Consider the following 14708-nt stretch of genomic DNA (forward strand, 5'->3'; position numbering starts at 1 on the left):
ATGTAGTCACTTCATTTTCCCCTCGATAAGACAAAATAATTGCCATGGCAACAGAAAAATACCAATTCATTAAGTAAAATAAAACAGGCTGATTAGGGATTGTGAGTCTTGGCAGAGATGAAAGCTGGTGAGAGGAGGAAAAGCATCAAGAAAACCCCACGTATATTATTTTCTCTCATTTCTTCAGGTATAGATCTGCCAAGAATTGATAACTTATTTTTTTAATTTAGGCAGGTAGACTTGGATACCACCCTTTTAGGCAGTTGAATATGTTTTAGAAATCTCACTTAAAACAACAACACAATTTCCATGATTTATTTATGCGTCATTTCCATGTAATTCCTCATATCACATAGCACAATGGATTATCAGTTCGGTCACAGAAGATAACTGAGTGACTGAGTAAGGGCTTTTTTTTTTTTTTAATTTTTTTAATTACATGAGAATGACTTTATCCTAAAAGGATTTTGAGTGTTTGGAGAATATATTAAACGGAATTTAGATAACTTAGCTTAGAAGTATAATTCTTCTAAGGTTTTAAGACTTTAGTGGAATTACTTTGACAAAGTAGCTACTGAAAATATTCACCATTATTTCTCATAAGGAAAATTTTGGCAAAGGGACTTTAGAGACTTAGAAATTTTTAACTGTGTCCTTTCTGAAGTTGACTGTATTGGGGCTTAATTTTCTTTGCTTCCTTTTCAGCTCCTTGTGGATATAATGTAACATCTCAGAATGGTACCATTTATTCTCCTGGATTTCCAGACGAGTACCCAATCCTGAAGGACTGCCTTTGGCTGATCACCGTCCCTCCCGGCCATGGGGTCTACATCAACTTCACGTTGCTACAGACGGAAGCCGTGAATGATTACATTGCTGTCTGGTAGGGGAGCCTTTCCGTGTGAACTCATCTGTGATTGTGTCAAACTGTTCTCGCAACCACAGACGTGGGGCTTTGATGTCAGATGACACATTAAGAAGTGAAGTTTTTAGGTAGATATTGGAAAGGATATTTACGAAGGAAATCAAGTGATATGGGGAATAAATGTCATGTGATATGTTTGCATTTTGTTAATTCAGGATTCCTCTGAATAGAGATTACCCCAACATAGTTGGATTATACATTTTTTTTTTAAGTGCGATTTTTCTTTTTTTATAAAAGAAAAGTTGGTTAGGAATCTTTTGCCATGATAAGAATTCGGTGCTCCTGGAAACATTGAAGAGATAATTACACACAACCCTCCCGCCGTCCTGTGTACACACGGCAGGACTGCGCGTCCATACGATGTGCAGGAAGTAACACTGAGCCAGCTCAGGCCTGGGGATTTGGGTTCTGCTTCTCTTTCCAAGGAGTCATGTGGCCTTGGGTAATTACTTACGTGAACTTTGGCTACATTCACGTCCTTGGGAATGACTACCCTACCTTTGCTTTTGGAAGTAAGAGGTTATAGGGGACACAGAGATTGACAAGTCCTCTGTGAAACTACGATGGGAGAAGGGGAGAGGACCAGTGGGGTGTGAGGAGGTGAGCTCCATCCAGGCTTGAAAAGCAGGATGTGCTGCCAGAAAATATTTCCATGAAAACTATGAATTTATGGGAGGTAGCAATGTGGTATGCATGTGTGTGTGCCTCAGAACTTGGTGTAGAAAGTTGGTGTAAATGGTACGGGTTATTGTGGATATTGGAAAGCCTGTACAGCGAGCTGAAGACAGGTGACTTCAGGGTATTGGAAGGTGTCAGGGATGGGTTTTATGGGGTCCAAGTGAGCAGGACAGAGAGTACAGGAACTTATAAATCACGTGAAAGATCCCAGGCTTAGTTCTAAGAGTGATGAAGATTTTCTAGGGTTTTAGGAAGGGGAGTCACCGGCTGCAGAATTCCCAGTCTTGTTTGGTGGGAAATGAGTCAACTGAGGGCAGGAAGGGAGACCGGCTTCTGAGGCTCTAGAAGTAACTCTTGCAGGGAGGAGAGATTGGCAGAATCAGCGGCTGAGGGGTGAGGAGGAATGGGGAGCCTGAAATATTAAGTTTTTTCCCTTTCAAAGGCAAAACAAAACCACATTATACCACCAGCCGTTTCGCCTGGATTAACCTACAGACGCAGCAGGTAGACGCAAAAGCTCCTCATAGTCAACCAAGTGCAGTGTCCATTGTCAGAGCCCTAATGAGAAAGAGACCAAGGAGGCTGGCCAACTTTGTGACATTAAACACTCGCTGTTTCTAAACACAGTGTCCACAAGACGGTAGTATTTTATTCAGTTTGTTAAAAACACAAAAATTCAACTGAGTAAATTTGAACATCTAATTGGTTTTATTTATTGATTCCTGACTCCGGTTAACACTCCACTGGGCAGGAGAGAGGTGCTCTGAGGAGTTAGGTGTACACAATGGAAGATTCTTATAGGAAGAGGGTGGGGCAAGACATTGTTAGCAGGAGAAAGGATTGTTTCAGGCAAGGTCACCTTCCCTGAGGGGGAGGGGCTGGCGGTCTCATCATGCAGTTTACCTCATCTTGGTGAGGGGAGGGGGTGCTGGGCACTGATGGAAACCTTCCACGCAACCTTATTGATGCTGAACATTTCTGAATGATTGGCTTAAACATTGACTCCAAGAGCAGCAGAAAGTGCAATTAAGTGTTGCTTTGCTATCCTGGGGCAAGTAGCTGGACCTTCACACTATCATTTCCTTTTTAACAAAGTCTTAAAAACTTTGTACTTCAATAGCAAGATCTCCATAAATTTCACCCATCGTTAGAAGAGACACCATGGAATTGAGACTTTCAAACATGGATGTTTGAAAGGCAGCTGATACGTGATATTACAGTAACTAACTGTAAGAGCCCTAATGTGTCTCTGTTAGGGCTCTGAAAAGGTCTACAGTGGGGTGAGTAAAGTCAGCCCCAAAATCTCCAGGTGTGAGCACCAGCTCCGTCCCCTGGAGCCCAGGCTCAGACCAAGCTGCTTGGGCAGGATGGAAGCCACATGTTGGAAGAAAATGGTTGTTGGTTTCAGCTGTGAGTAAGAACTTTCTCCTCAAACTTCTCTCTTTCCTAGGGATGGTCCTGACCAGAACTCACCTCAGCTGGGAGTTTTCAGTGGCAACACAGCCCTGGAAACGGCATACAGCTCCACCAACCAGGTCCTGCTCAAGTTCCACAGCGATTTTTCCAACGGAGGCTTCTTTGTTCTCAATTTTCACGGTCAGTGCATTCTCACCTTGTCGATTAAGGCGAAGAATTCCATTTGGTTCTCCTGATAGTGTTGACATATGGCTCCTTTCCAGCTAGAGTTCCTTGGTCTTGCCAAGCAAGAGCCTTCTGAGACTTTCTTGCTTTCAGTGCCAGAGGTCCCTGTGACCCTCTTTTGCTTGATGCTGTTTGTAGATGGCCCATCTGGTGTGTGGGAAGCTTGGACTCATTCCAAGAGAAGAGTATTGCTGGTGAGACTCAGATCCAGGGACCCTTGAAATCAGTTTAGTAGCTTTCCTAGAGTCCCTGTGTCGCCTGCAGAGGAGTCAAGGTAGCAAATGCCACAGAGTTATGGTTGAGGCAACAGGGCACTAAATGACTTTGAAAACCAATAATTTGGAGAAAAGCGTATCAATCCCTTGTTGTATCTGGTGAGGGCTGCACCCATGGAAGTCGCCAGCGTGGGGTTCCGAGAGGTACCTTAGCGAATGTGAATGTGGACCTGGCACCAGGCCATGGGTGAAGCATTTCCTTCCAGAAGCCCCGAATTATGTAAAGTGGCTTTATTTAAATGCCCGAGTTTTAAAAACTGTTCCCTTTCCCCTTTGACTTTCCATATTCATGGGCGTGAAATAATCCTATAAGCTTGAGAATGTTCTAAAATGATGATTTACAAACATAGACCTCGCAGGGTACCTGGGCATGAAAACAATAGAAGCAGAATGCTTGTTGTAATAATTTTGTTTATTCAGCAAATGTAATTGCAGTTTTGTTTTTCTTTCTATAAACCCTTTAGCATTTCAGCTCAAGAAATGCCAACCTCCCCCGTCAGTTCCACAGGCAGAAATGCTTATGGAGGATGAGGATTTTGAAATAGGTAACGTGTTCTTTGTTGCAACATCATTAGCTCAGCCCAACTTTTTTAACACTCACCCTCACTGCGATAATTACTCACGTGAGTAAGTGAGTATTTGTCAGAATGTCCTAAAGCATTGCTAGGGAGTTCATATATCGAAGAAATAGGCATTTCTTCCTCCACTGCCACGGTGTTTGTTTTTAGCTATTTCAACTTTGCTTCTGTCATCTGAGCATATCCTCACCTCACCAGGCCCACCAGCATTTGCTAGCTTGTATTTTTCTTTTAAATAAGGTATTCGGAGACAGACTTAAACAGATATTTGCGTTTAGTTAGGAAAAGATGTTCTCGCACAAGAAGGGCTTAATCATTGGTAGCTAAAATAATGATGACTATGACTTTGACCTTTCATTGAAATTGGAATGTAATTGGTGAGTGTACTTAATGGTGATATTTAGAAATTCTGCTTTATCATTCCGTATTAATGGCGAGTTTCATTAAATAACCATCAGGTCACATTAGGTGACCCGCTGCCGCATATGTCTGTGGTGTAATTACTGTGACCCAGGATTTCTCTGTCTCAACTACAAACACAGCACTGTGTTCTCCCCCCGAGTTTCAGACCACTGATCAAACCACGTGACCCATTTTCTGCTCTCCTCCTAATGGCTCAGTTAATGGGAACATTGTGCTAATTAGGCCAAGGTCGCAGGTTAGCCCTCTCTGGATGCATTGAAGCCATCCTGTGTTGCACCCGTAAATCCCAAGCAATCCCAATCCGCCTTCTTTTTTTTTTGAGTAGTAATTGTGGGGGAGGGGCGGGACCACAGACACATCAGTCTGTGACAAAACCTGCCCCATGCGCTGTCTGGTATCTGGGAAGACAGCGTTTTTATAAGTCAAGAAGTGACAACAGTCCCCTTTGATTAAATAAACTAGAAATGAATCCCGATGTGGGTCCAGAAGTGCTTTGCTCCCTGACGTCCTTCAGTAGGTGGCCATCTCGACCTTTCCTGCCCTCACTCACGGGGTGTGTCATGGAAACATAGTCCCAGGTGAGCTCTGTTGGCTCTTGCAGGGGACTTCGTGAAGTACCAGTGCCACCCTGGGTACACGCTGTCTGGGACGGACACCCTGACCTGCAAGCTCAGTGCCCAACTGCAGTTTGAAGGTGCCCTCCCAACGTGTGAAGGTATGCACAGCTTGCGGCGGCCTGCGCTTCCCATAGAGTTGTGAACTGTGCACGATCTCCTTGCAAATCAGATCACCTGCCAACAAATACCTAATTGCCTTTCTCCTTTAGCTACGTGTAAAATACAAATCAAAAGCGTATCAAATAAGAGGTCTTTTCTTCCCCAGTAGCTTACCAGAAAATGTTCAAATATATGGCTAAGTTAAAATAATTTAGAAATAGGGGCACCTGGGTGGCTCAGTGGGGTAAGCCGCTGCCTTCGGCTCATGTCATGATCTCAGGGTCCTGGGATCGAGCCCCACATCAGGCTCTCAGCTCAGCGGGGAGCCTGCTTCCTCCTCTCTCTCTCTGCCTGCCTCTCTGCCTACTTATGATCTCTGTCTGTCAAATAAATAAATAATATCTTAAAAAAATTAGAAATAACAGTCTGAATACCTGCCACCGAGGTTCCACCATCCATGTACTCTATATATCCTTAGTCGTGTGTCTCTTATCTTTCTATCCATCCATTAATGTTACTTTTGTTGTATTTCAAGGCAAATTACAGGCATCACAACACTTCCCTCTAAATACATTAGTATCTGTAAAATTATCTAGTGCTTACTATTTTCTATAAGATTTATAAGCATTGGCATGCGCCTTGGTGCAATAAGATGCACATAATTTCATACATTCACATGTCTTTAAAACACATAGAGCAGATGCACTCACAAGATACACAATAGCGCAAGACTTGAGGCTGAATCTATTGATTTAAGTGATTGAAGTATTTAAGTAGGTCACTTTAAACTATTTGAAAGTCTCTACTCTTAAGTAATATTGGGGCAATAAACACTTGAAAAAACATAAGTATGCTATAATATCTCAATGTAAGTCAGAAGTATGATGGTTTGGCCAGTTGGAAAGCTTTCCACATTAGAATAGTTTTGATTTTGTGACTTCAGAATCACAATAAACATTCAATTCATTTAAAGAATGGGACCACCCCCGTTTCAAGAAATTTGAACATTATCATATGATATAAGCACCTAAAAGGCCCCAAAATTTAGGAAGAGAAGACCCAGTGATTCAGTGTAGACAGTGACCGCAGGTGAATCATTAATCCCTTGGGCATCGAGTGTAAGGAGGATCTGGATCGGCCTTATTGGTGAGATGTTTGTGACGATGCAGAGAACATTAAGTGAGTCATTACAGGTGTTCTAATGTGAATTATCAGCCCCACGAAGAAGTAACTTCCTTTGCACTGTGCACGTGCCCCCACACTTGAATGGAGTCTCCTAGAATGTGCGCTCACTTCCTGCGTCCTCCTCCTGCAAGAGGCGCAGTCCTAGCCCCCTGGGGACAGGGAGACGATTCTCAGCATCTGAAGAAAATCTGGGACGCTGTGGTCTTAAATAACCATGACTGCTCAGACCAATTCTAAGAAACATTGCTTTCAGATTGTACCTCGGGGAGCACAGGTGTGTGTGGGCAAAGACCGTCCCCTCAGAAGCACACCTTCTTCAGTCCATGGGATGCTCTAGCCACGCGGAGGACCCACACAGTTCTGGAAGTCACTGGCACTTTGCCTCACACCTGCCTGGTTTAAAATTGGGACACCGCTCGGGGTGATAAGTCAGGAGACTGAGTCATTACTTTTTAGGAACAAATCGGTGTATACGTACCATATTACATCAGCAACAACCATCTACAGTGTTTGTTTGTTTTTTTTCCCCTCAAGGTGCAAGGGGATATAAAATATTCATCTTTTTCCATTTTATATAGAAATTACCTGAGGTAAACCCTCACATTTTTAGGGCACATCTTAATTCCAACAAACAGCCTAAAGTTTCTCAGCATAGATGATTTCAAACAGGGGTGGTCTTAGTTGATGAGTGAAGAAAGGCACACATATTTATTTAATATGCTACTTCAAAAAGAGGGAAAATTACTTTATTATGTTGGCTATGCCCAAGATTAACCTCATTTTTATTTAAATGAAATTAATTCATGACAGTCCAGGAACTGAGTAAATCAGCACAACATGAGCATCATTCTCTAAATTACTTGGCTCTCACACACGGTTGCAGGAAGGATTCTGCTAACAAGACACGTTCTCTCTGCTCAGACCGAGTGCCCATGTCCCACTGAACACCCAGCAGTTACTACAGAGGACAGCGTAGTTCTCTACTGTTTCCCTTCAGGAGTAAATATCTTTAAAACAAGGTATTTTAACAAGAGTTATTAAGAGATATTAAAACAAGATATTAAGAGATATTAAAACAAGAGTTACCTAAATGCATTCTTTAAGAAAAAGAATGAAGCGCTCAGATGTCTTTTATCAAATAATCATTTAATGATAACCTTTCTCCCAGCACTTTCTAAAATTATTTGGTTGGTCTCAAGGGGAGAGAGTCGGTAATCCCGTGATAAATTATAGGTGGAAAATTGTGTGGGTTATGAGTCCTACTAAGTTTTGCTTTGAAAATTGTCTCCAGAGGCGCCTGGGTGGCTCAATGGGTTAAGCCTCTGCCTTCGGCTCAGGTCATGATCTCAGGGTCCCAGGGTTGAGTCCCGCCTCACATTAAGATGTGCCCTAAAAATGTGAAGGTTTACCACCTTGCTCAGCGGGAAGCCTGCTTCTCCCTTCCCTCTGCAGCGCTCCCTGCTTGTGCTTGTTTTCTCTCTGTCTCTATCAAATAAATAAATAAAATCTTTAAAAGAGATCTAAAAAAATGAAAATTATCACCACTTTGAGGGTGATTGATTGTTCCTTGGGAACAGTGGGAGCAAATTGTTCCTTGAAAATTAGCATCCCATGCAGATACACCTTCTCGGATGCCCATCTTAATTTAGGAAACATTGAATGAGGGTCTGGAATGTTTTCCAGAACCACCAAGCAATTCTCCCAGTCTCTCCAAACCCGAGCTGAGTGCCCTACAGTTGAAACCAATTCTGACACTCTCTGCCTGGAGACAGTGCCTGACCCCACAGGTTAAGGGCTCAGTCCTAAAAGACGGCTCCCCCTTTGGAGGCCCGTCACAAAGCCAACTTGTCGTCTGTGTTTCTGACGGACCTGCTCTGGATCAGAAGCACTCATAATCCCCTCTTTGGTTTTTATCCTATGCTAGAAGAGCTTATATAACCCAGGGAAACATTTACTTAGATTTAGCATTGCGAATATAGTATTGTGAAGAATTCTAGTCTGTATCCTTTACTATAGAAAGGGGATAGGTGAAGAGTCAGAGGAAGACGTACACGGTGCAGGGTCTAGAGGGGTCTCAGCACAGGAGCTTCTGTGCCCTGGATTGGGGTCTAAGAATTTTTATAGAGCTAATCATCACTTTTTTTTTTTTTTTAATTAAGAAACATGTATTTTCAGTGAACACTAAAGACAGCCAGTGTCCTTTTAATAATGAGCACTTCTTGAAGAGCTGTAAGACACAGATCAAGGGCTCCCAGAGACACCTTTCTTACTGGTCCATAGGGTTCTCTATTCACAATTCTCTGGGTCCTACAGGTGCTTTTAAGAATTAGTTTTCGTTGTTTATAAATCCTAACATTTGATTGCATTACTTTTGCTGAAGCCCTGAAAGAAGCTTCAAATAGTATGCTTTGGTTTTAAGCCTCCCATTTCTTTTTTCTTCAAAAAATAAGCTGAAGGAATAACTTCTTGTGGAAGTGTGGTGACTCAACATTCAGGTGCCTATCTCAGAGAGGCACATGCCTTCAGAGGCGCCTTTGATGGGAACCTCCAACAGATGCTTCCCCCAGCGGGAGGTCGTCAGGGTCCCCTCCGGAGACAGGGCTGTGTTTTAAGTGTGAGTGCTGGTAGAGAGTGAACAGCCTGGCCCAGGGAGAGCCTGTGGTCTCTGAAACTTCCCACCGTGGCTGGGCGCTGCTCCTAGCAACACTTTATAGCAAGGCCCAGGAAGGTCTAGGCATGTATGAAGGAGCAAGAGACACAAATGAATCAAAACCACGTTTGCTCCCAGGGAGACACACTCAAGTGCATTTTTAACCAATACGTATATCTGGAAAAAATAATGAGTGTTGTAAGAAAAAGGAAGCACATCATTTCAGTTGCATTTTCATTCCTTCTTCTCCCAGCAGTAGAAGCAGCATTTTGGGGAAACCGGTGGGAGTGAGAATAGGTGTGCTTGAGATTCCGCCTCTGAGTCATCACCACTCACTCCTTTCCCAGCCTGGCAGGGACTCCGGCTCTATAGGTGGATTTTGGCAACGTGGCATCGGTTTCCAGTTTCTAGATGACCGGAACTTCCAGTGTTGCCTAATAATGATAGTGGCGGTGATGCAATCAGAAGGATGCGGCTTGGGCTAAATGTTTTCAGAATTCAGAACGAACTGTGCTGGGCCTCAGCGGCTTTAGTCAGGAGGAGGCAGGAGGTGGCCCGTGCCTCGCGGGTGTGGAAATGCCTTCTGCCCGTGTAGCGCTTCAGACCGAAGGAAAGGGTTTACATGTATCTCTCTGATCACGACCCTGACAAGTAGCTTTGCTGCTGTCTGGTTACTTCATGGCTGAGAAACGCTCATAGTCTCACGGTGAGGTCAGGCGGGTCGGTGGAGATTCTAAAGCTCCAGGCCCTACACATATGCATCAGATGAAAGGCTAGTTGTCTTCTACTGTGTTCTTTTAAAAAATGCCAATGTGTTCATTTTTGAAAGGGCATAATATATTTCAGAGTGACCTCACCACCCTACTGTATATAGAAATTACTTTCTAAACAAAATTGCTTTAGTCTGAGTGTTTTGGCTTTATTTGACAGACAGAGATCACAAGTAGGCAATCACAAGGGCTACCCAATTTAACATTCTAAATATATTTTTTTAAGATTTTATTTATTTATGTAACAGAAAGAGATCACAAGTAGGCAGAGGCAGGTGGGGGTTGGGGGAGGCAGGCTCCCTGCTGAGCAGAGATCCCGATGTGGGGCTCAATCCCAGGACCCTGAGATCATGACCTGAGCTGAAGGCAGAGGCTTTAACCCACTGAGCCACCCAGGTGCCCCAACATTGTAAATATTCTTAAAAATCTACCTAAAATACTTCTTTATTTAAAAGGTTCTAGGAAATGTTTCATTGTTAGCGATCTTATGCCTAAACATTTTGTAAATGTAAGGTACATCTGAATAAGAACACTAAGGTAAATTTTTTAAAAAAGGAAAAATTTCCTTTTAACAGTTACTTGAATCAAAACATATTACATAAGCTTCACTCATCTTTTTGGGCAATCATTTCAAAACTTATGTATTATTAATATAAATTTAATTAATTAAAATAAAATGAAATTAATTAAATTTAATAATATAATTTTAATTAATTAAAAGGAGATGATTCATCAAATAAGACACATTTCCTGTAATGAAACTCCTTTCTCATGAATGAAAAGCTGATCATTTAACTTTAAAATTTACAAATTGTTTTTCTATATCTCTGTTAAATTTGAATCATTATCAATAAGTGATATAATTTTTTCTTAATAGTTGTATAAATACATTATTTCTGAAAGATAATTAAATTATCAATTAGATAAATTACTAATTAGGAGTCTGGTGATTTTCTTTTGCATGTTCATGCCTAAGCAGATCAGTTTTATTTTGATTACCTTAAAAGTAGTAGAATAAAGAAAAAAGGAAATAGGAGGGATAAAAGTATGTCAGTGTGTCCACACTGTCTTAATGATTCATTCATAATGATAAACTCATAAGGGATTCATTTTGATAAATTCATCCTTTAGAAATCACATTGATACAACCCAGATATCCAATATGGCTTTCAGCCCAGGACTTTCTGACTTGTCTCTTGTCATAGTGTCAAGTAATCAAGTCAAATTTTTAAAATTTACTGTTGTAAATATAATCACAAGTATAATTAAAGGCATAAATAAATGCATTTTCTACTACTGTATATAATTGCACAACGTTTTTGTAATATTGCATTGAAAAGGTGAGATCTTGCTTTTTAGTTGAGTGAGAAAACATGGGGCCTTAAGATCAAATCTGCAGTGCACCTGCCCCAAAATGAGGTGTGTGGGCAATTCCATCCTAGAAGGTTACTATGGATGGAAGGTACAGGATGGCTTTAAGCATTCCTGTACCCGTACTTCCCACTTGACTCACAAGGGGCAGATCAGCATTGCTTCATGACCCTTTCCAGATAAACAAAGCTTTCAGGTTCCAGGCTTCTTTTCAGCTTTGTCAGATTGGGCTACCCTAGAGTTGTGTCAGTGACAATAAAGTCTTTGACCCTACATTTCCTTAACGGTAAATGAAATCAATCAATCAATCAGTCTAGTCACCCTATGTCCCAACAACATTTCTATATGTATGTAATTCTCATTTAAATTACAGAGTGCTAGTAAAGTGTGACTTGTTATCATTTAGTGCTGTTCTGCTGTGTTTCTACCCTGTATTAAATTGGGTCATAGTTCAGTAGGGTCATTCCCCCTCCATCGCCATTGGCTTATAAATACAGAGATAGAGACTCTCCCACTGACGTTGGGTTCACTTTGTTAAGGAAGACTTTTACTGATATGTTTCTCGTTAGCACAATGCCCTGCGAATGAAGTCCGGACGGAGTCCTCTGGAGTCATCCTCAGTCCTGGTTACCCGGGCAACTACTTTAACTCCCAGACATGCTCATGGAGTATTAAAGTGGAACCGCACTACAACATCACCATCTTCGTGGACACATTTCAAAGTGAAAAGCAATTTGATGCCCTGGAAGTATTTGATGGTAAGTTTCTTTGCTGTTTTATTTATTTATTTTTTTTTACCGACCAGTGATCTCTATGGAGTGTAATAAAAACACCACCATGATGCTTTTACTACACGAGGGCTTTCATATATTCTTGAGTTGAACTGTATCTTCCCCAAACAGAAAATAAATTATTCCAACCTGGTAGAGTCTCAAGAGTCTGGAACATGAACATACTTTTGTTAATGTTTCAACTTTTATGCAATTATATGCTAACAATGCACTGTGACAATGTCCTGAATTTATTTGAACTATTACTTAATTTTTTCCTGTGGAAATTTAGAGTAGATGACCCCATACAGCTCTTCCTTTCTCTCTTTCTAGTATTCTACTGATGCAGAGGATATCTTAGGAAATTTAAGAGAGCTAAAGGTACTTTAATCCATTGAGACAATTATTTTACTAGAACTACATAAAATAATGGGTCACAGAGATTTCCAGATGATAAATGCTACAGAAGCCTTTAATGTGCAATCTTTTAAAAAATCATACAACGCACTTACCAGATGTTAATACTGTTTTCAACTCTAGTGTTGTATGTTTTTATACATTTCTAACAAACTTATTAACAGAACAATGCCATGCTTACAAGTAGTATGTGGTTGAATTGTCAATTTGTAATGGAGATGTTGTTAATATTTTTCTTTGTATAGCAGCATTATCATAGCCCAGAAAATTAGACCAAGATACAATTATGGCTGCACATAATAATAAGGCTTTTGCATGTTTTGAGGGACTGGTCATTGAGTTGAATAAGCTAACAATAATGACTGTAGTTTGTTCTGTGAGTGTCTACATGCCTTCTACGTCCTCAATGAATTGTCATAGTCGAGTTGATCACATGGATAGATGCTGCGTGAATCAATTTATGTATTTCCTAAGATGATGAGCCACTAAACTGGAAATTGAACTCACACTTATATACATGGAAGCAGAGGGCTGAGGAGCACTATTTCCATTTTAAGAGTGTTTTGTCTAAGTGTATGTTGAAGCAGATGTGGACTGCTGAAGACTTTCCTGTAGTTTTTATAATAGAGAGAAGTCACATATTAGCCAAGAAACGAAAGGGGATTCTTACGTCAGTGAGGAAGCAGGTAGGCTTGGTTCTGGGATCAGTTAGATGACATGCACACCAAAGTAGGTGAGCAGCCAGTTTCCGGGTTAGGGTTAGGGTTGTGTGTGTGTGTGTGTGTGTGTGTGTGTATTCGTATACACATTGTATGAATTAAATGTGTTTACATAATTACTGTAAATGTGTTCATGGCCCCTCAGTTCACCTCAGGGATGAATGGATGGGAGTTCGGCTGACAGTGCTTCTCCTGCTTCCAGTTACAGCAGCACGGTCACAGCAGTATTTATCCTTATGGGCTTACAACTGGATCTCCCCAAAATCGGGGTGGATCATCCCTATTACAAAAGTAGATGATAGAGGTAATATCAAAACACTTGCTGTTAAAATTACCAGAGATCCATGGTTAGCTTTGTTCTAGCCTCAAAGATTTGTCTATAAAATGAAAGGGAAACATTTTATAGGAATAGTTTTTAAGTGTTAGCATTTCTGTTGCATTAAGGGTCATGTCTACCGCACCTCTCTTTGTCTTCTGGAAGACAGTCTTCCTTTATGGATCAAGAGGTGCAAAAAAAAAAAAAAAAAAATGTGGAAAATATTGATTTTAAACTTTATTATCCCAGGAGTGTATTCTTGTCTGTAGTTCCAGTAGTGGCTAACCCTTGATTAAAAAAATAAATGAACAAAGAGCTTGAATCATTATACACCTCAACTGAGAAAGGTGTCAACATAAGGACTGTGGTGTCCACTTGTAACATACTTCATGGTTTCCATGCTGGTGGTGGGAACAGCTGCCCTCCATGATGGCTCGTGGTCTTTGATGCATGTTGACTGGATGCATATTTTTAAAGGCGAGTCCTTGAGGAAGCTCGTTATGTGTCAGGCAAAAAGAACAGATGGAAAGTGATGAAGAATTAGTTGCTGAATTAAAAATACCTGAAGCTTTACTCTTGGGTTCTGTCATGAAAAGTGATATTTTAAAACTTTACAAGTGCAAGTTAATTTCCCAGGGATATTTTATTTTAGAATATATATCATCTCTTTAGACAACAACAAGAAAACCAGTCCCCAAAACACATAGTCTTCTTTAAGTATCAAGTCTGGCCATCCTTTTATGGGGTGCCTTCCAGGAAACTGAGCGGTAGCATTTCATCTGTTCTGACTTTGCTCCAGCAAAACCGGACACGGCCTGAATCATCTCGAATGTACTAGTTTTTGTATTTGGTGTCTAGGGCTGCCATCCTGAAGTACCAGTGTAGGGGGCTTTGACAACAGGAATGTATTTCCTCCCAGGACTGGGATGCAGGTGTGGGCAGGGCTGGTTTCTCCAAGGTCTTGTCTCTCCTCATGTCCTCACGTGGCCACCCCCTCAGCGTGCCTCCCTGTCCTGATCTCTTCTCTGTGCAGGGACTCCAGTCCTACCAGATGAGGGCTCATTCCAGGGTCCTCCCTTAACTTGAATTATCTGTCTAAAGATCTTATCTCCAAATATGGTCACGCTCCAAGGTCCGGACCTGTATGACCTCACTGTGTCTATATTTGAAGGAATACAATTCTGTGATGTTTTGTTTGTTTGCTTTTGGAAAAAATAATTTTAACTGTCCTGATTGGGTTTACACAATAAGTGAGGTGGTGGTTTCTCAGTCAC

The 14708-nt window shown here is 41.3% G+C and overlaps 1 protein-coding gene across 2 annotated transcripts in view; it reads left to right on the forward strand.

Annotated features, from left to right (window-relative positions):
* CSMD1 (CUB and Sushi multiple domains 1) overlaps positions 1 to 14708 on the forward strand; it is a 1947613-nt gene that overhangs the window by 1801633 nt on the left and 131272 nt on the right. For both annotated transcript variants that reach the window (XM_059156007.1, XM_059156008.1), the window contains exons 43-47: positions 706 to 883; positions 3054 to 3199; positions 3984 to 4064; positions 5122 to 5235; positions 11782 to 11970. In XM_059156007.1, coding sequence (XP_059011990.1) covers positions 706 to 883; positions 3054 to 3199; positions 3984 to 4064; positions 5122 to 5235; positions 11782 to 11970 — 708 coding nt within the window. The remainder of the gene's footprint in view (positions 1 to 705; positions 884 to 3053; positions 3200 to 3983; positions 4065 to 5121; positions 5236 to 11781; positions 11971 to 14708) is intronic.

Source organism: Mustela lutreola, chromosome 18 (assembly GCF_030435805.1).
Source record: "Mustela lutreola isolate mMusLut2 chromosome 18, mMusLut2.pri, whole genome shotgun sequence".
Classification (NCBI taxonomy): domain Eukaryota; kingdom Metazoa; phylum Chordata; class Mammalia; order Carnivora; family Mustelidae; genus Mustela; species Mustela lutreola.